At 35.8% G+C, this 22,581-nt stretch overlaps 1 protein-coding gene and 1 pseudogene across 4 annotated transcripts in view; one reads left to right on the top strand and one right to left on the bottom strand.

Annotated features, from left to right (window-relative positions):
- The window catches only part of Alg5 (ALG5 dolichyl-phosphate beta-glucosyltransferase), a 40,856-nt gene that overhangs the window by 16,260 nt on the left and 2,015 nt on the right, over positions 1 to 22,581 (bottom strand). For 2 of the 4 annotated variants that reach the window (XM_078016102.1, XM_078016101.1), the window contains exons 2-6: positions 18,820 to 18,989; positions 18,449 to 18,495; positions 17,366 to 17,434; positions 12,930 to 13,022; positions 9,137 to 9,250 (exon numbers count right to left, since the gene is read on the bottom strand). In XM_078016102.1, the coding sequence (XP_077872228.1) occupies positions 9,137 to 9,250; positions 12,930 to 13,022; positions 17,366 to 17,434; positions 18,449 to 18,495; positions 18,820 to 18,913 (417 nt within the window). In that variant the 5' untranslated portion in view covers positions 18,914 to 18,989. Of the gene's footprint in view, positions 1 to 9,136; positions 9,251 to 12,929; positions 13,023 to 17,365; positions 17,435 to 18,448; positions 18,496 to 18,817; positions 18,990 to 22,581 lie in introns of all 4 variants that reach the window. The other 2 variants (XM_021730473.3, XM_005317108.5) reach the window with 1 other exon arrangement.
- On the top strand, positions 836 to 8,311 carry LOC101978148 (large ribosomal subunit protein eL42-like; annotated as a pseudogene).

Here is a 22,581-nt window from a genome sequence, read left to right as displayed (position 1 = left end):
TTTCTTATGATTTTTCAAAATAAACATTTATACTACTATGAAAGTCAGCTTTTAAAAGTGATAAAAAGTAGTACTATTATATTCTAGAAGGAAAAGATTTAATCAGAATCTCTAAGGCAGGAGAATTGCAAGTTCAAAGCCAGCCTCAGTAGAGGCCCTAAGCAACCTGTCTCAAAATAAAAAATAAAAAGTGCTGGGGATGTGGCTCAATGGTTAAGCATACTCCTGGTTCAATTCTTGGTACCAAAAACAAAACAAAACAACAACAATAACAAACTCTTTTCTAGTACTTTTGCTGTTAAATATATTTTTATAAGTCACTACAGAGAAGGAATAGACTAGAAATAGATAAATTCAATTTGTGTTAACAATCATAAACAGTAACACTAGAATTAGCTCTGATGGAAAAAAATCAAGCACAAAGACTAATATTAATCATCAGAGGTACTATAGTCAGGCACAGTCACATGCCTGTAATCCTAGCCATTCAGAAGGCTGAGGCAGGAGGATCACAAGTTTGAAGCTGGCCTCAGCAACTCTGTGAGACCTTTCTTAAAATAAAAAAAGGGCTGTGGATGTAGCTCAGTGGTAAAGTGCTCCTGGGTTTAATCTGCAGTATCAAAAAATTTTTAAAAGAGAGGCACTATTTATAAAGTGCTGAACACAAACTAAACATTTTGCTTCAATCATGACCTCAGGATTAGGAAGTTGGGCTCATTATTCATACATCATAAAACAGGTAGGTGAGGTAAATAGATTAACTCGTTCAAGATCACATCAAATTTGAACATAGGTCTGTTTGAATTCCACATCCAAAGTAAAGAAACACACTGAAATGGAAACAGAAACTGGCATAGGCATTCCAAAAGACAAAGTGGCTGCAAATGAGGTAGAGACATTGAAACAAAGCTGAATCAATTTTAGGAATTAATAACAGGAAAATCAGGTATTAAAATTAATCATTCTTATCCAATATGGGCAGAAACAGAAAAGCTAGTATTGAAAGTGAAGTACTGAGTTAAAGAGTAAAGGTTTGATTACAAAAGCTCTGTCCCCTGAGCATTTTTCTCAAAAGCAATGTAATTTCATTGTTAAAAACAAATAATAAATTAATCTAAAGAACAAAAATTAGATATCTGTAATTCCACCATTCAGATAACTAATGCTAGTAGATTATTATGCATATAAGTATTATATAATACATAAATATATTAACATGATTTCATATAAATATTATACAGCATATACATATATCAGTTTATATACATTACATATAAATATTATAAATACTGCAATATGTTAATACTGATTATCTCTGAATAGCCAGTTAATATTATTACATGTCTTTCTATGTATCTCCAGGTATTTAAAATTTGCATTTTTACTTAATTATATATAATGTACAGGTATCCTATAACAGTAAATCTAGCCCGTGTAAATTAATAATAGATATTTTATTTTAAAATTTTCACTCTTATTAAGATTTACTACTATATTTAAAAAAATACGCAAAAATTTACTTTTATACACATTTTAAATTATTTCCTTACAATAAATTTCTCAAAGATGGGTCACTGGTATTCCTGGATTGATGGATATGAATTATTTAAAACTGCTGATTCATGTTTCCAACATGTTCTAGAAACATAAATTTACACAGACTCAACATATAATTTTGATATTTACTCTTTTCTTTCTCATTTGATAAAAAGTGAGTATTAAAAGGCTCTAGTGGGGTTGGGGTTGTGGCTCAGTAGTAGAGCGCTTGCCTAGCACGAGCGAGGCTCTTGGTTGGATCCTCAGTACCATATTAAAAAATAAACAAATAAATAAAGATATTGTGTCCAGTTACAACTAAAAAATAATTTTTTTTTAAAAAGGCTCTAGTATAACATGCATTCATTTATATAAGATACTATGGTTGAAATTAGTTTTAAAAATTTCATTTGGCAAAAACAGCTTTTCAAATTGTATTTACAACCAAAAAAAAAAAATATATAGCTATGCCCTTTCCATGCCAATAGCACTCCAACAAATGTGGTGATGTTCCTAAAACCTGCTGTACTTTCTGTAAGAAGTGTGGCAAGCACTAACCCCACAAAGTGACCCTGTAGAAAAAGGGCAAGGAGTCTCTCTGTATGCCCAGGGAAAGTGGTGTTATCACTGGAAGTAGTGGTTATGGTGGAGAGACTAAGCTGAGTTTTCTGGAAGAAGGCAGAAGTACAAAGAGTGTGCTGAGGCTTGAGTGTGTCAAGACCAATTGCACATCTAAGAGACTGATGGCTACCAAGAGATGCAAGCATCTTGAACTATGAAGAGAGAAGAAAAGAAAGGATCAAGTGATCCACTTCAGAGTTTCATCTTTTATTGTGAAGACAACTGTGGGAGGCCAACCTTACACTCCCCAGCTGGGTGCTGAGGCGCTCAGTCACAGAAATGGGTGTGTCTTGCTACAGCCCCATAGGTGAAGCTATGCTCACCTGTTCCTTTGTAATAAAACCCCTTGCCCTATTTAGGATTGAATCTTCCATGGAAGTGCCTTGTGTGTGTCCCCTCCTCTTACTGTGCCCTTGGGTGTGGCCTACCCAAGTGTCAGTCAACCTGCTGGCAGTGGACATCATGAAGATGGACTCAGCCCCCTGAAACCTGACCCCTTGCCTCATTTGAATAGCTTCTCCTCAATAAAAGGGGTCAGCGCGTGCTCTCGCGCTCTCTCTCTTTCTGCAGACCCTTAAGGTCAGAGGAGCCGTCACAACAACCCCCCCAAAAAAGGTATTTGTGTCTCTTGTGTGGTTATTTCGTGCAGCCCAGTTAGCCCAGTTTAACTAGAGTGACCCCTGAGCCTTTTAGTCTCGAGAACAGAAACCCGGCAGACAATAAAATCTTGAGGTTGTGTTAAAACAATAGAATTTTTCTTAAAAAAAAAAAAAAGGAGGATGAAGAATTATGTCAGAATGTTGGTAACTGTTATAACTGGCTGATGGATGAAGAGAGGAACCATTCTATTATTCACTCTACTTAAGGTTTTCACTTCTTTACTACCAACGATTCCATGGTGAATCTTTATGCTTTCATATTAGTATATTTAGAACTCTACTATGTTGCTAAAATATAAATATTCAGAAAAAAACTGGTCCATTAAAAAAGTTTATTAACACTAGTTATTTCTGGGTGATGGAATGTGGCTAGTTATTTTCCTCTTGAGGCTGTTTCTAATCTTTCCTTATATAAACAATAAAACCAAACAAGAAACCAGTGCAGTGGCACATGCCTATAATCCTAATGGCTCTGGAGGTTGAGGCAGGAAGATCTCGAGTTCAAAGCCAGTCTCAGCAAAAGCAAGTCAATAAGCAACTCAGCAAGACCCTGTCTCTAAAGAAAATACAAAACAGGGCTAGGAATGTGGCTCAGTGGCCAAGTGCCCCTGAGTTCAATCCCTGGTACACCCCCATCCCCCCAAAAAACCCAAGAACCCTATTATTTATCTGGATGTTACATCTAGTTTCTTCTTAACATTTGCCACATTGGCAGTATTTCTACAATCAGTTCTGCATCTACCTCTTCATAATGTTTTCCTAAATTCCAGATGAGTTGTTATACAAATTTGGTATTTTATTCATATATTCCTGTAAGAGAATTTGGCTTTTGGGTACCCTTCATGACTACATTTTTAAATGTAAAACATGGCTTTCTCCTTGGAATTGATATATGGTAGTATTCAATTGTTCCACAAGTATATACTGAGCACCTAATATTTGTACTACTTTAGTGATAAGGTTCCTTTTCTAGTGAAACTTATCTTCCACTGGGGCAGAAGGCAGTGACCAATTTAAATATTATGTACTTAAATTCCACTCGAGCCAATTTCTTTAAGAACTGCAAATTTAATCTTTTCAGATAAAAGTCATTCTCCAACTCCTACATCCCTCCAACTCCTATATCCTATATCCCTTCCTGCCTTTTATCTCTTGATAATCATTGGGTTATTAAGATTCTGAAAATTTCTGTGATTAGCACAAAAATCACATTTATTAAGATCAATATTTAAATCTTCTAGAATGGAGGTGGCCAGTGAGTTAAAGCCAACTTGCTAACTGTTTTTTTACCTTTTTAAAGGGAAGAGGTGGGAAGGAGGAAGAGAGGAAGAGGAAGAAACAAAACATAAGTGACTCACAAAGTCTAAAATATTGATTATCACCCTAACAGAGAATTTTGCTGTTCCTTATCCGCTTTTGAATTAGATTTGTTGACATTAGAACATAGCTCTCAGAGCCAGCTCTAGTCCTGAGTCACCTTCTTTAACAATTCAGGAAACACACTGATATACTGAGAAAGACTCCTGAAACTTCTGTTATATACAGAGTATATATGTTATGTTTTTATATATACTATACCTGTAATTTTTATATATAATTATATAATCTGGATATATAATAAAAATTATTTTTTAAACTGCCCTTTTATTTTTGCATTCTTCCTCATTTAATTTTCACAAAAATCTCAGCAATATGTTTGTGTAACTGTCTGGTCTTTACCCACAAACTCCAAAGATAAAACAAATAGACTAGCCTCTAACTTGTCCACATGGTCCATTAAAAAAAAAAAAAAAAAAAAAGGAAAGCAGTAACTGTCTTGTTCTTTTAAGGAACAACTAAATGAAGCATATACATATGAAATATTGGTGCACCCAAACTACAACTGGGTAAACCATTTGAAGGCAAAGTGACATCATGGTCATTAGTAAGTAATCACTCTAGACTGAGCTGGGTTTGTGTGTGTGTGGTTAGTATCGGCTTCCTATAGTGTTTCCTAATACAATTTTACTTTGATGTGTCTATCATGTTATTATCACTAGACATTTGTAGGGTTAAAAACAAAACTTGTTTATCTATGCCTCAATGAGAATTTAAGGTATAAATCATGGCCTGAGGAATTACTCCAATTATGAAATACAGACTTTTTGTCATCTATTTTTGCCTCTTCAGGGATTTGGGATTTTATTTTGAATACTTAATCTATGAAATAAGTAGTCATCACAGATTTTGCTTAAAAAAATCATTACAAAACCAAACATATTTTCATTAAACAAGGCAGAATAACCACTGATTAGGAAATTTAAAAGATAGGAGGAAAGCTTTGCACATTAAAAAACTGATGTAGGGGAGATACTGGGACAATTAATCCCACCAATATACATAATTACAAGGCACCAATAAAAAATGGAAAAAAACGAAATGAAAAGAGAACACAAATAAAATATATGGAACTAATATGAAAATATTCTATTTTACTTTTGTGTGAAATAATGAGCTCTACTTAAATTACATTTATTTTTAAAACCTTAAAAGAACAATTATCTTCAGAGGTAACTTTTATAAACTGACCTTGTAAGAAAAGTGAGACCAGACATGTAACCCAGTTAATCTAAAAGGAAATATAAGTATGAAAAGGGAGCAAATTAAAAAAAAAATAAGTTTGGCATAGAAGCTATTGAAAATGTTCCTGGAAAAAAATACTTAAGCACTTAAAATATTGTCAAAAGGCATTAAAGTTAACTACTGCCATCTAATAAATCACTTATGTAACTTTAAGACAGGACCATGAAACCCATGTTTTTTTGGGGGAGGGAATGGGAGGTAGTGGGGATTGAACTCAGAGGCTCTTAACCACTCTCATCCCCAGTCCTTTTTAAATATTTTATTTAGAGACAGACTCTTGTTGAGTTGCTTAGGGTCTCATTGAGTTGCTGAGGTAGGCTTTGGATTTTCCTCCTGCCTTAGCCTCCCAAACTGCTGAGATTATAGGCATGCGCCACCATGCTTGGCTCCATGTTCTTGTTCATTATTTCCAGTTTTATGCCAGTTACTCCTTTTTTAGGAATTAGGGGAATCCATGTAAGGAATGCTTATCACATTTGTGGCTTAAGTGAATTAAGAAGGAAATAGCAATTGCACTAGAGACTGAAATTTAACAAGCTGATATATAATGGGGATAAAGAGTCATATTTCCACTCTGGAATAAAAAGCAAAAGAAACACCAACTATATCACAGAACGATGGGGAGACAGAGTTCAATGGCAATGTAATGTAGTAAGAAAATTCACACAAACTGAAGCCATGGCATTGGAAAATTACCAGAATGATAAGAAAGAGAAATATACTATATTTAAAAACTTGAAGAACTGTTGATAGCCCCAAACAGAGAAGACAAATGGAAAATAGTTTTGACTCTCTGAAGGGCTGTCACACCACAAAGTTGGCTGTTTTGTGCAGCAATAAAAGCAGCAACTAGAAGGGGTGGTTAAAAGGAAATAGACTGCACGTAATGTTAAGAGGAATTTTATAACTGAGTGGAGACAGAATGGGCTGCTTGAACATAATTAGAGCTATACAAAGCAGAAACTCAAAAGACTACTCATACTTCCCAGTCACCAGGAGGTGAGAAGGTCGTGTGTCCAAGTCCATGTCATTTTCCCCAACTGCCACCCCCAAAGGCTCGCAGAAGCAGTTGCCAAGTCTCTGTAGAGCCTCTAAAGAAAACCATGAAATCAAACCCAATAACTTTACCAATTACATTTTTCTGTATCCTATCATGATTTGCCATAGGGTGGAAGAAACACCTTTTCAGTAAGTGTGAACTATAACATTTAAGAGTGATTTCATATCACACAGTACATGGCAACACTGTGCAAGAGAACTCTGTGGTGATGGAAAAGCTATCTAATAAGGTAGCTGCTAGCCACAATATTTGAAATGTGGTCAATGAGACAGAGGAACTATATTTTTTAAAATTTAAATAGCCACCTATAGTTAGTGGCTAGTGTTTTCAACAGGATAGGTAGAGGGATATTTTCACAGTATATCCTTTTAAGAATTATATTAGTTAAATGACTTAGCATTTATAAAAATAAATGATATCTGCTAGGAAAAAAGGCAATGGGTATGGATGACGGTATGAGGAGAAAAATCCTTCACAAACTGAAATTAACTTTTTAAATACTTATTTATTTTTATGTGGTGCTGAGAATAGAACCCAGGGCCTTGCACGTGCTAGGGGAGTGCTCTACTGCTGAGCCACAACCCCGGCCCCACAAACTAATATTAAACAAACATTTCTAGGCAGATTTGCATTTCTAAAAATTATTATTAAATTTTCTGTTTTTGGTTTTTTATGTTCACTTTTTTCCACTGTTTGGGTTTTACTATAATTAATAGGAATTATTTTAGTATATAACAAAAATATTTGCTTCTAAAACTAGGTCTATCTCATTAGGGACAGTCCCATCTATTCGTCTTCTTTTGGCCTTCAATTTTACTTTGTAAATTCTTTCTAATCTCTGTGATGCTGAATTCTAATTTTCATTAAGAATTTTGTCTTTAGCCAAAATACTCACATGTAATTTTATCCTTTTCCTTGAATGACACTGCCTTTCAGATAGTTACCAGTTATCTTCTTTTTTTAAAAAAAAATTATTTTTTAGTTGTGGTTGGACACAATACCTTTATTTTATTTTTATGTGGTGCTGAGGAGCAAACCCAGAGCCTTGCATGTGCTAGACGAGTATTCTACTACTGAGTCGTTTTTGTTTTTTTAAAAATATTTTTTATTGTAGTTGGACACAATACCTTTATTTTACTTATTTATTTTTATGTGGTGCTGAGGATTGAACCGAGGGCCTCACACATGTTAGGCAAGTGCTCTACTGCTAAGCCACAACCCCAGGCCGGTTATCTTCTTTTGTATTAAACTATCTCTAGTTTTTTTTTTTTTTTTTGGTAGTAAAGTATTGATGTAACTGCCATTTATTTATTTTCATTTGCGTAGATTAACATGGGCAGCTCTTCTACCATACATATGGATTCTCCTTGATATGTTTCTACTTTTGTGACACTTGTTCTTCCCTTTGAACTAGTGTTTCAAGAACTGAGTGTTACATGGAGGGGAAGTAAAGAGGGAGGAGGCTTGTGTGGCATTGTTGGCTTACTCAGGCTCCTTGCTATAACTTTTGTCAGATGTCCTGAACAGGGGTACACTCCACCGAGGAAAGGATCTAATCTCTTGGATCTGTGCTCACAACTTAGCTTGAAACCCTGACATTGGCAAGCCCTAGCAAATTCTCTTGCTTCTGCTGAGATCCTGGCAGAAAATAAGTGTATTGCATGATGTTGTCTAAGGGTCCTCCTTCATTCTCTCAGTTAGGTTCGTTGTAGACTGAGAAGTGTTTTGTAAAAGTTCAGGATTTGATAAGTTTACCTTCTTTCTCTAAAAGGCTTTTGAATGGTGGGAACGGCACCAGGATTTTCTTTCCTAAACCTTCATTTTTTAAATCTATGCCTTGAAGTTATATTTAACCTTTGTGAATTTATTTTTGCTTGCTTCATCAAATACAAGATTCTGATTCAGGTTCATTTCACATTTTCATCTAGACGTCTCAGGCTATGCTTTTAAATAAGACCTCACTAAATATGCATAATATTAAAACTCTAGCTGGACATAGTGGCACATGTCTATAATCTCAGCAGCTTGGGAAGCTGAGGCAGGAGGAATGTGAATTCAAAGCCAGCTTCAGCAAAAAGTAAGGCTTAAGCAATTCAATGAGACCCTATGTCTAAATAAAATATAAAAGGGCTGGGATGTGGCTCAGTGGTTGAGTACCCCCGAGTTCAATCCCTGGTACTCAAAACAAAACAAAACAAAAACTAAGAACACTCTGGCAAAAGCAATTAGAAATCAAGCAATAGATGTGGTCAGAATATTAAAAAAGTGTCCAGAATATCAGTGAATGTTTATAACAAAACACTTAGCTCCACTATGGGACTATAACACTCATAGAGCAATTTTTCACCAAACAACAAAAAAGTAAACAACCAACCCTGATTTTTCATTTAAATTTTCAGACCCTATATTCCTTTTTTATTTTTGGTACCAGGGACTGAACCCAATGGCAATTAACCACTCAGCCACATCCCCAGCCTTTTTATTTTGAGACAGGGTCTCACTAAGTTGCTGAGGCTGGCTTTGAACTTTCTCTTGCCTCAGCCTTCCAAGCCAATGGGATTGCTGGTATATAACACCATGCCTAGTTAGACCTTACATTCTTGATTGAATATCATTAACACTATATTTTTATACTCACAGGCCAAGGCTGTAGATCATTTAGTCCCTTTTCTAATTTCTCAACATCTGGAAACTTTGTGGCTCCATCAGCATCTGCCATTAGGATCTTTTTTCCTCGAGAACTGAATACACCCTATATTTAAAAATTCCAAGTAAAATAAAGTTACTTAAAAATGATTAAATTCAATGACATTTCAATTTATTTGCTTTACTGAAATACCTAAGATTGAAATACTAGTGTAAAATGGCAGGAGGTCAAAGTTCACTGTTATTCTTGCTAACATGTTCCTTAAGGTATTTATTGCCTATTTCATTTTTAAAAACTTGTTTGGTCATTCTACTAACACACTGGAAAATATCAAGTTAGTAAAATACATTTGGATAAATAAAAAGTATTCTGCATCACTAAGAATAATAAAATATCTATCATATATATGTGGATATATACACACACACACACATACATTTATCAAATGTATTATTATATGTGTGTTATGGTGCTTAAAAAGAATCAAGGACAAATTAAAGCGGCATATAAAGATCATGTTAATGGAAAGATTGAACAAAAATAACATTTGCAGATTTGCTATGAAGTAAATCATAAGGTTATAGATCTTTAATATTCTTTATTAAGTGTAAAGCTTTTAAATTAATCACTAAATAAAGACATAGAATGTCACTAAAATTTAGAAAGTGTGCAAATACTATATATTTGGATCATATTTAAATACTATTTTATTATTTGAAGAGTGTGACATTTAGCAAAATTATGCTAATCAATTTTGAATTTTTGAATAAATCTTTTGCATAAATTATGGATATACAATTTTGTACATTTCACACAGAAATAAACTGTACATTGACTCAATTTCAATGGTGTATCCTAGTGAGTTCATTGCTTCTCAAATGTAAATATATTTGTGTTTGTGTTTTTTAGAAGGGTGGGTCCCACTATGATGCTCAGGCTAGACTTGAACTCAGGGCTCAAGTGATTACCCCACCTCAACTTCTTGAGTACCGATAACTTATAGACATAGGCAATCAAGCCTGCTTTATTCATGGTTTGTACAGTAAAATGCAGCTTTGATAATATAGTGTGACTGTAGATAAGACACATCTAAATATAGACAGAAATTTAATCATTTATTCTATGACAGAATAAACCCAGTGATTATTATCGGTGATGGCCCTTTATCAAACCCATTAAGGTTATGTGTAAAAAAGCAGAAAATAAGAAGTTATCAAAATTTAGCTTCTAAACATGTATGATGTTACAGAAAAGAAAAAGCATTATAAGATAAAATCTGGAACTTAATTTGAAATGAGAAAAACAACAACAATAAAGGACTAATCATTTAAATAACACATTATAATGGTGAATTGGAGGTTATTATTTAGCATTAATGAAGAATTGCACTCAAACTTGTGGAAGCTTCATCTTTTGTTTTTTCGTAAGGTTTCTTTAGAGCCTGCTATTATCCCATTCTACATATAGATATACATGGCCTGTGTGTCATTTCCAAACTCCTAGAAAAGGTTCTGTTTTCCTTGATTATCAGAACCAATTCTGTCTCATTTCTAACATCTCCCACTTATGCTTCCTCCTCTTCTGTTGTGTCACTATCATAACCTAAATAAATATTCATTATACCTTGACCTCAGGCTCCCAGCCTAAAGTTAATGACCTGAACCCATGTACTCTCAGGCCTTATCTCCATAGTCAAGCCTCATGTACAACTGGTAGGTTCCTTGTTGCAATCTGTCGACATTGCTGTGTTTTTGATCATGTTCCTCCTCTGCAAAGATCCCTCTTCCCTACTTCCATAAAGATAATTCCTAACCTTCCTTGAAGACTCCATTCAGAATTACCTTCTATGGGAAGTTTCTGCTGTTCCCTACTAGAGGGTGGTGTCAGCACTGAGTATATACTTCTATCAAAGCATTTATAACACTATCTGAAAACTGTTTCCCTGCAAAATTATGATATCCTTATGGACAGAATGGGCATCTTGCATCTTAGTATCTCTAATGAGGTACAATGTTGGCTAAACAAATGGACAGATTTAAAACCCATCATGATAACTGCATCAATTCTATATTATTTCTTTTTCTCTCTCTTTTTTTCGTAGTGCTGAGAATTGAACCTAGGGCCTACCTATGCTAGGAAAGTACTCCACCATTGAGCAACACCCCTAATCCCAATCCCATTTCCTTTTTCTCTCTTTGGCCTAACCTGTTACTTAGAGTGAACTTGATGATTCTAGTACATATTCTAAGAGTTCCTGCTTCGGTCTCTTCTGGCTTTGTTGACTGGCCTTCCCTTCTCAAATACAGAGGGTAAAAAGCAAGAATTTCACAGTTAACTAACCTACTCCAAATACTGATTCTAATATCTATGTGACCTTGAATTACCAATCCATGCCTCACTTTCCTCATCTATATAATCAAAACGATGGGACCTAATTTATGAGAAATTCTGAGGAGGATCACAAGTGATAATTATGTTGAGCCGGGCATGGTGGCACATGCCTGTAATTCCAGTGGCTTGGGAGGCTGAGGCAGGAGGATCGTGAGTTCAAAGCCAGCCTCAGCAATGGCAAGGTGCTAAGCAACTCAGTGAGACCCTGTCTCTAAATAAAATACAAAATAGGGCTGGGAATGTGGCTCAGTGGTTTAGTGCCTGTGAGTTTAATCCCTGATATCCAAAAAAAAAAAAAAAAAAAAAAGATAATTATGTTGAGGTGGTTAATTTACTCTGCAGTTCAAAATAAGCAATCAGTAAGTAAATGGAACCTAGTTTCACCATCACCAGAGACCTATCCTCAGTGACACCTCTTTTGTGATATTGGCTATTTTCCTCAAGTGGCTGAGACTGTTAGTTACCTACCCAAGAATCACTCTTTCGTTTTTGCTTTTGAATGTAATTCTAATTTGGTTGGGAATGAAAATATTAGAAAAAAATTCTCAGTATTCCTTGGAAATAGGGTTGCCCATGATATTGTTCTGGCTCATGAGATGTAAACAAAAGTTATTGAGTGGAGCTTCTGGGAAAGCTCCTCAAAAGGGGGCAAACTTGCTGGCATACATCTTTCCCCCTTCCAATTTGGAATGTGGATGCAATGGCTAAAAGGGAGGAGCCCAGTTTCCTGATGACACCATAGAGCTACTGAACAAACAAGCCTTCTTTTCAAGGGGAAAAAATAAACCTCAAAGTCATTTAAGCCACTATGTTATCCAAATTTTCTTTCAGTTCTCTAGATTTTTTATTTTACTTTCATTGTAACTTAATCTCTACCTGAAATGTCTCAGCTGAAAGTAGACTCTTTTGACGGGGACCTTCTTAGCACTTCATCTATACTTCATTTCTAAGTCTTTTTCACTTATCAAAATGCTTATCTTTCCTAATAGATTGTAGATTCCATTAGGAGAGACCCATGTAGGATTTACCTTGGTTCATGCTACCAATCTCAATATACTACCTTCATAGCAGGTAAAACTTAATACACAAAAACATTGTGTAAAATGTAAAAAAAAAAAAACAACATAATCTTATTATTTGGTAAATATGTCAAACACGCACAGAGGTATAACATTTTAAACTTTAAGACAAACAAAGATATTTTTGTGAATCAGGCAGTATGTTACAGATATGACATGAAGTTCAGATTTGATTAAGATATATAAAGTTATTATTAAAAACATAATGTAGCTAACTCAAAATATTGGTATTCATGCAGCCAGTATTACAATCTGCAAAAGAAGTTGTTCAAAATACCTTTCCATTTTAGATAAAAATTTGAAGTATATATTACCATCCTAATAGCTCCGCCTTTTCCACGATTCTTCACCAGTGTTATCACTCGTACTTTGTCACTTCCATATTTCTGACAATATTTGAAAGCTACCTGTCAAATTATATAAAAGTCAGAATAAAATTAACTGGAAAATGATAAATGTCTGGGGTGATATATATGCCAGTTATCCTGATCTGATTATTACACATTATATATGTTAATGAAATGCCACATTGTATTCCACATACATGTATAATTACTATGTGTCAATTTAAAATATATATTAATAAAAAAATAAAGAAATAAGTTTGAAAATCAACTTGGATTCCAAAAATTATATAAACTGGGTTTTTCATTTGGACTCAAACACTGTAACTCTGTTTTTTTTTTACCCTTTCTTGTGACTAGATTCTACCCACTGTACACATTGGCAGTCCAGAGTGTAGAGCTCCTGGAGCCAAGATACAACAATGAACCACTTATTAGTCACTGAAATCACAATATAATTCCTCACAAAGACCTAGCAGAATAGATAGCTACTGTCTCTTCCTGACTCCTTGACCTAAGCTGAGCTGTCAAAAAAGGAAAGCCATGTGTTAACTGCAACACCCTACCCTTGCCAAAAAAACTCAAACTTGTGACAGGGCCCTTGATGCTGTTTCATGACTTGTTTACTTATTTTAGTCAGTAATTTATCTTATTTACAAGAGAAGTTTTCTGTACCCTGGACTATTTTCCCCAATTCTTTTTCTAAAAAAAATATATATTTTTAGTTGTTGATGAACTTTTATTTTATTTTTATGTGGTGCTGAGAATTGAACCCAGTGCCTCACACATACTAGGCAAGCACTCTACCACTGAGCCACAACCCCAGCCCCTCTCCCAATTTTCATTCAAATTCCTCTCAGTAGAAAAGGACACTATAACTTGTCCTTTTCTTTGAAATCTTTTATTTCTTCTTTTCCACTGACTCCTGCACAAGCTTGCTTAAGCCTCCAGCATCCTAAGTTTTTTTTTAATTGTTAAAATTTCACTATTCACTTAAGCAATTACCATTACTCTGATTTATAATCAAAGTTATGGGCTGGGGATGTAGCACATGTAGAGTGCCTGCCTAGCTTGTCCTTGGTTTAATTAGCACCAACCCTCTCTACCCCTGCCAAAAAAAAGTCAAACAGCAATCTACATTTGCTACCTGCATTTCTTCATCTGTTATAGCATGGCTCATGCCCTTTGCTTCCCCACATCCCCGTTCTACCAATGTTGTCCCACTGAAGGCGCCCTCACCCCTTTCCTTTTGACAATCATTTTTTTGTAGACAGCTAAGAAGCTATTCTCATCTGGCATTTTCCCTTCTCCCCTAACTGTAACTTTTCATTTTCATCACTAACTTCTTTTCTGTGGCTTGCTTCTTTAATGCTGAAAATTCCCCAAGTACCCTACATTGTACAACTGCATAGCTTATGTGCAGTCTTTGGTCACTTCTCAACAAATAAGCACAATGGGTTTAATTACTTAACATGGGTTTAATTACTGCTTATATTATGTTTAAGATCTCACATGTTTATAGTCCAGACTTCTTCCCTTTGTCACCTAGATGTATATTAGATACAAAAATTCCAGAATTTCAATCATCTGCTCCTACTTTTGCTCATTCTAAATTTCTCATAAAGCAAATGGCATCATCATTTAGCTCAAGTTAAAAACCTGAGACTCATTTTCCAATTCTATCATCTATTACAATTTGATTCTAAAATGCCTCTTGAGCCAGGTGTGGTGATGACACCTATAATCTCAACTACTCTAAAGGTTGAGGCAGAAGGATCATAAGTTTGAGGTCAGCCTGAGCAATTTAGCAAGATTTTATCTCAAAATAAAATAAAAAGAACTGGGGATGTAGTTGAGTGGTAGAGTGCCCCTGGGTTCAACTCCTAGTACTGAGAATAGAATAAAATAGTATAAAAATAGAATAGAATTGCCTCTTGACTCCATAGTATCCTATCCCCTGAAGTCTCCATGTCTCTTGCCTCCCTAATTCACTCTCCTTTCTAATATGAAAATAAATCGATTCTTAGAAGCCCTGTTCAAAAAGTCTCCATGATGACCTACTTTTTAAAAGGAGTTCCTCATCATGGCATATGAAACCCTCTGCAATGTGGGCCTCACATAACCTTTTTAGCCTCAGCTCTCTATGTTGCTGCATTAGCACTTTGTGTATCAGCAGTTTTGAGGTCTCCAGAACATATTTAAACCTTTCCCTAGAACATGCTTTCCTTTATGTCAACCTGTCAGGCCAGATTAGATTTAGCTCAAATACCAGTTCTTTTTCTTGGCTTCCATGCTCGTCCTCAATTTTTCCAGGAAAAAAGAAGTATAATCATTTTTTTTTTCTTTTTGGTACAAGGGATTGAACCCAGGGGTGCTTAACCACTGAGCCTCAGCCCCAGACCTTTTAAATATTTTATTTAGAGACAGGGTCTTGCTGAGTTGCTAAGTATCTCGCTAATGCTAAGGATGGCTTTGAACTCGTGATCCTTCTGCCTCAGCCTCCTGAGTTGCTGGGATTATAGGTGTGAGCCAGCCAAAAAAGAAGTATAATCTTTATTTATTTATTTACTCTTAAGTTTTAGGTAGACACAATATCTTTATTTTACATTTATGTGGTGCTGAGGCTCGAACTCAGTGCCTTGTGCATGCTAGGCGAGCACTCTACCACTGAGCCACAACCCCAGCCCCAAGAAGTATAATCTTTTTTTTATTTTTAAAAAACAATTTAAAAAAATGTTTTAGTTGTTGATGGACATTTATTTTAATTATGCATGGTGCTGAGAATCAAACCCAATGCCTCACACATGCTAGGCAAGCGCGCTACCACTGAGCCACAGCCCCAGCCTCTCAAAAAGTATAATCTTAACACTAATTTTGTAGTTGCTTTTGCTCCAAAAGTATTTTCCCATTCAACTGTTACTTATCACATAATAGGTCTTCCTCCACAGCAGTGACTTACTTAAAGGTAAAAGTTAATACATTTATTCCTCATTTTCCACAGGGATTTGTTCAGGACCTCCCAGGATACTGAAATCCAAGGATGCTCAAATCCCATATATAATATGGCATACTGTTTGAACAAAACCTACACATATCTTCCTATCAACTTATAGTACTAAATACAAAGCAAACACTATGCAAAATAGTTGCTATACTATATTTTGGGGGGAATAATCACAAGGAAAGAAACTCTACACATATTCAGTATAGGTGCATTTGTGTGTGTGTGTGTGTGTGTGTGTGTGTGTGTGAGTGTGTGTGTGTGTGTGTGTGTGTGAGTGTGTGTGGTGGGATTGAACCCAGAGCCCTAAGCATACTAAGAAAGCACTCTACAACTGAGCCACATCCCTAGTCCCTGATGCAAGTTTTAAAAAGTATTTTCAAATTAATGGTTGGTTGAATCTGCAGGCGTGGAACCCACAGATATGAAGGGCCAGCTGTATTTGTAGTGCCTGAGAGAGCATATTCTCATCGAACAAATGTGGCCATGGACCCTTATATGTACTCCTACTGGAGTACCATGACAGTTACCATTACTTAGTTGCCCACCTAACTATGCATGTTCCCTTTTTCCTTGCAGACGTGGCCACAATCTTGCACAGTGACAATGTGTACGGTCCTAGGGAATGAATCCTAACTGATCTAAATCTTTGCCAAGTACTTCCCAAGCTTCTAAGTAAGTCAGTAGCCCTTTCTCCAAGTTCTGGCTCACGAACTCTGGTATAAGCGTCCTAGGATTATAGACGTGAGAGGGAAATCTCCCAGAGGTAAGACCTCCCAGAGATAAATCATGATGAAGCCTGCCAAAGGGCATACTTGAACCCAGTGGCAGATATGAGGAGAGGTTCCTATTTGTAATGACAGCTTTAGAAATCTGTAAGTCAGGGTGGAATACAAAGAAATCACACTTAGGGAAAAAAGGAAGTACAAATTTGTGGGCAAAGAGGCCACAGTGAACTGTGGTTGGGTATATTCCCACCCTATCTGGTGATCTTCAAAGCCTCCCTAACCACGTGAAACAGTGGAACAATAAACGTATTTTCCATAAATAAAATCTGAGCCAGGCACAGTGGTGCACGCCTATATTCCCAGTGGCTGGGGAGGTTGAGGCAGGAGGATCATGAGTTCAAAGCAGACTCAGCAAAAGCAAGGCGCTAAACAACTCAGTGAGACCCTGTCTCTAAATAAAAATACAAAATAGGGATGAGGATGTGGCTCAGTGGTTGAGAGCCCCTGAGTTCAATCCCCAGTACCAATAAATAAATAAAATCTGTTTTTTTTTTCCTACTTCCCACACTATAATATCAGACAGTACTAGGCACAGCTTTAACTAAAGAAAGATTTCATATGTACTAAATTAATCCAGATTTTCTACCTACTGGCAAGATTAAGAACACATTATTTACCTTTGAAGTCTGGTCTTTACTGCCATCATCAACTACTATCACCTCATAAGTGAATGAAGGATCTTGTTTCTGCAAGAAGAAAAAATAAACTGGCACAATAGTCAAGAATTTTAATAAAACTATAACTAAGAAACAACTGTTTTAGTGTTAATATGTACAGATAGAAGCCAGGTACTTTTGGTGCTAAGGCCCACTGGAGAGAGGCTACAAGTGTATGGGGAAAAAACCCAGGAAGACTGAAGTTGGAGAGAGCATATTCCAACGGTTGGACCACTCCTTAGTCTTATAACCATGGGCACCTTAACTTTTTGGCCCATTTTCTAATTCACGTGGCTGACATAAAGATCATATGTAATAGAAGAGGTAGATACTTCACACATACTAAGGGCTCACTCTGCTTTCTTTTTTCTCTAAATTTAATTTTTAAGTAGGTAATAGTTCCCTTTCTTTTAACAAGTCTGCTTTCTTCCTTTTACACAAAAAACTCCCAAAGTAAAGTAAATCAAAATGAAGAATTTTCTAAAACCCCATAAAACAATAAAAAACAAAACAAACAAAAAACCAAGTTATAAAGCTCACTTAATTCTTAGCCTTTCCAAGGATTCTAAAGACAATTAATGCTATAAACAAAGGGTATGTGTTACTTTCTTGTCTTCATGAAGAAAAAAGGTGAAAATACCTGAGAGGGGAGCTTTAGAGAATAATAAAGAAACAAAAGAATTTCAATCTAAAAGAAGTCTTTTAAAAACATACCTCTTTTTAAAAAAGTTACGGAAGTAAAAACTGCATTGTTCTGTCATACAAAATGTGCAGATGTGCACTGTCACTTAACTTTAGATACATCACCAGGAGGATAAAAAGTGGATAGGAGGATACACAAAGAGAAATTTCAGTTTTCTGATTTGTCCTGGGTATCACCTCCTGGCTGGCCTATGGAGGTGGCCTCCTATGTACTGCTGATGGCTAGCAGAGGGAGCCAGAAGGTGGTTCAGGGATCAGTGTGGCCAGTACAGTCTCCCATGGTGCATCTAGCTTGGTCTGGTTTTAACTGGAAACATCAAACTGAAAAAGAAAGTAAGATACCTGTCTCTTCTCTAGGTAGCCCAGGGCTTCATCCATCATCACAGGCACTTAAAAGAAAAAAAATTGAAAATTAGTTACCAAGCCCCAGCATACTACATTTATGTATGGAACAAGTCCCAATTTATTTGATAACTCATTTCACAGTCCCTCCAGAGTCATTCTCATTTGTAATATCTGTCTTCATCTTACTACCTTCCTAGAACACTTCAGTTCCACTACCTCATGGTGCCGTTTCCTTCTTCTGTACTATAGTTACCAAAAATGCACTCACCACAGCCCATGTCTGCAAACACAGCAAACTCAAAAACACTTCAAAAATTTCCTTTTCCCCCCAAATTCCCCTTACCAAAAAAGTTAAATGAAGCTTACACCGTTTTTCTTCATTGTAGGAAGGCACAACAACAGAAAGTTGTTTGGTAGGTGAGTCCCATATACTGGGCAAAGTTTCCTTCTGACCTTTGGCATTTAGGAAGAATTTCTCTTCTTCATGTTGATGAAGTAGTGGCACATTTGTGGCAGTTATAAATGCAACTATGGAAATCTAAAAGTAGACATGTTTTAAAAAATTATGTGATGCTGATTTTTTATATGCATTCGCCATAGAATATATAATTTACATGAGTTTTTTATTTTGGTGGAATATTCATTGTATTTGGTTCATTAACAATGGTATGGAGGTAATTCCGTAATAAGATGACAGTACCCTAATTAATCCTTTACTTACGAGTTGAAGATTTTCCTTTTTTCCAATGCTAAGGCACAAATGCTTTCGGAGGTTTTTTAAAAAAATTTATTTTCATTTATTTGTCTTTATGTGGTGCTGAGGATCAAACCCGGTGCCTCCCATGTGCTTTTGCACCCCAGCCCATGGAGGCTTTTATTTTTCCCACTTTTCTTTCCGTAGGCCTCTATCGTACCAGATCGGATAGGGAATAGTCACTACAGGAAGTTCAGTGCACTCGTAGATGCCTTAAAAACTAATCCTCAGTGCACATGCATGTGTGCACATATACTAGCTGACATCCCTATTCAGAGCCTATACATAACAGAGGACAAGTTCATATTGCAGTCAGAATGTGTGAGATGAAGGCAGACCTCCGAGCCAAGACCAAATAGACCCAGAACAAGAAGGGAAGATGCCCTATCCCCCCTCAGTTGGGACCAGTAATGCTTAAAATGTATTTTGATATTCATCCCAAATTTGAATTCAGAATACAGCATTTTCTGGAGTAAAGCATAAAATTTGTAGACTCTCAGTCACATGCACTTTGGAGTTAGTTTTGGTTCTTTCTCTCTCTCTCTCTCTCTTTTTTTTTTTTGTACTAGGGATTGAACCACCAAGTCACATCCCCAGCTCTTTTTATTATTTGAGACAAAGTCTTGCTGAATTGCTGAGGGTAGTGCTGGGATTCCAGGCGTAGGCCACCATGCCCAGAAAGGAAGCAAGCTTTGGAAATAAACCACTTTTATAACATTGCTTCTACTGGTGTATTTTCTGCTTTCAAAACAACTGATCTATACATTTTTGGAATTCTACTCATTTGCACTTTGATGATCACTTATGACACAGAAGTAGGTACATACTGAAACTGAATATACCTCTGATTAGAATAAGAAAAGGGACAGTTGCCAAACTAATGGTTAAGAGTTCCTGCTTTGGGGGCTAGGATCATGGCTCAGTGGTAGAGAGCTTGCCTAGCATGTGTGAGGCACTGGGTTCGATTCTCAGAACTACATACCAATAAATAAATAAAATTTAAAAATTCATCAACAATTAATAAAAAATATTTTAAAAATAAATACATAAATAAATGGTACTGTGTCTATCACTAAAAAATATTTTTAAAAAATGTTCCTGCTTTGTACCCTAATGCCATGATTGCAATTTCTAAATTTACTTTCTCACTAAAAGCAACTAGTGCTCCTAAAAAGAACAGTTGATTCAGATCTGGGACAGGAAATGTACAACTGTAGAATAACACATCATGCCAAAAATCAAAGACTATCAATAATTATAAGGGCTTTGCCAAAAGGACAAAGGAGTCAGTCAACTTGAAGGGCCTCCCACTGGCCTGTCAGGGGAGGATTTCAGTATCAAAAAAGGATAATAATTATAATAGATTAAAACACATGATAAGTTTTAAAAAATCATGAACCCTAATAAAACTAAAAATAAAAACTGGTCACCTTTAAGATGCCAGGAAACCATCTCATAATTTTTAAAACTTTATCTTTTATATATAAAAATTATTTCAGGAAAACTAGCTGAAGATGAGATTCTTTTCATTATAAAATTCTAGGTAATCAATAAAGAATGATACAATTAGAGTATTCTACTTTGCAACTCAGTGAAATAAAGCATTTAGATAATGATCACAAATGACCACTAAATCCATTATTAGACTGATGACAAATTTCATAACTGGAGGGCCTAATTAGCAACACCTGAACCCACTGACCATTTTTTTTTTTTTTAAAACACCAGAGACAACTAACTATCATATGCCTCTGAAACAGGGGAAGTAGTAAGAATCACTCACACACTTTTCTTGGTTGAAAAACTAACATGCATTTGATCAGTTCTCTAGATTCCAACTAACAGTTTACAGGAAATTCGGTAGCCACAGGAAGATATTAAAAGGCACCAACCAAGAGGATGCAATCAGTGAAATCCATACTGTGAAAAGTTCTACAGAAAAAGCAATAAAAGAAAAATTTTTAAAAGGAGTAGAAACTGTTAGTAAATAAAAAGCCTTGCAACATCAGTCAAGTGCCATGTATGGCCCTTGTTGAATACCGACCAGAACTGAGACATTTATAATGAAACATATATGGGACAACAGAGGGCATTTGAATTAATAGGGTATTTGAAATAATGAAATAATTGTTAAAAAAAATTGGTGATCACCTAATTGCAATAACATTTTTTTTTTTTTAAAGGAGGCTCCTAGCTGGGCATAGTAGGAGGCACATATCTATAATCCCAGCAATTTGGGAGGTTAAAGCAGGAGGATTGCAAACTTGAGGACAGTCTCGGTAACTTAGTGAGACCCTCAGCAACTGAGAAAGTCCCCGTCTCTAAATAAAAAATACTTAGAATGTCCCTTTGTGGTAAAGCACCCTTGGGTTCAATCCCCAGTAACAAAAAATAAAAAAAAGGCTCTTATATAAATTAATGTTGAGGATTATAGATAATATTATCTTGGGCTTGTTTAAAATAATTAAGAAAGGCGGTAAACCGGGATAATATCAAATTAAAAAGCTTCTGAACAGAAAGGAAACAAGAGTATGAAGAAAGAACCTATAGACTAGGAAAAAACCTTTGCTGGCTACTCTTCCAACACAGATTTAATATCCAGAATATATAAAGAACTAAAATAATCTAGCACCAATAAAACAAAAACCCAATTAATAAATGGGTAAATGAACTAAACAGACATCTCTCAAAAGAAGAAACACAGAGCTGGGGTTGTGGCTCAGTGGCAGAGTGCTTGCCTAGAATTTGTGAGGCACTGGGTTTGAATCTCAGCACTATATATAAATAAAAAATAAAGGTTCATCAATAACTAAAAAAAAAAAATTTAAAAAAGGAGAAATACAAATGGCCAACAAATATATAAAAAGTTAAACATCTTTAGTAATTAGGGAAATGCAAATCAAAACTACATTGAGATTTTATCTCACTCCAGTTAGAATGGCAGTCATCAACAATACAAAGAATAGCCATGTATGATACACATCTGTAATCCCGGCAACGCAGGAGGCTGAGGCCGGTTACAACCCTCTGGGGAAGATGGCAAAGTGGCCTTCCTGGCAGTGCTGTCTAGGCAGCTGATCTGAATGCCAAGGATGCTGAAATACTCTCCATTTACTAACTAGATGTAGGCTCATTCCAAATTATGTGGAAGAGAGTTCACTTGGCAAGTATTCTGTTCTCTATAGATCAGCAAGTGTTTACAATGTTTTTATACTTCCAGATTAATGGCAGAGGAAATCTTGGTTTGAATTCTATTGTTCTGCTGTTTACAGAGGCAGCAAATCTGAAGTGTCTAATTCTGGGACCTAAGGACCCATAGCCAGAAGAGGAGAAGACAAGGCCTGTTTCCCTTGCTCACTCTGCCTTCCCAGAGGTT

This window comes from Ictidomys tridecemlineatus, chromosome 6 (assembly GCF_052094955.1).
Source record: "Ictidomys tridecemlineatus isolate mIctTri1 chromosome 6, mIctTri1.hap1, whole genome shotgun sequence".
In the NCBI taxonomy this organism is placed as follows: domain Eukaryota; kingdom Metazoa; phylum Chordata; class Mammalia; order Rodentia; family Sciuridae; genus Ictidomys; species Ictidomys tridecemlineatus.
The sequence above is the reverse complement of the archived record's forward strand: the minus strand, read 5'-3'. Positions and strand labels throughout refer to the sequence as shown.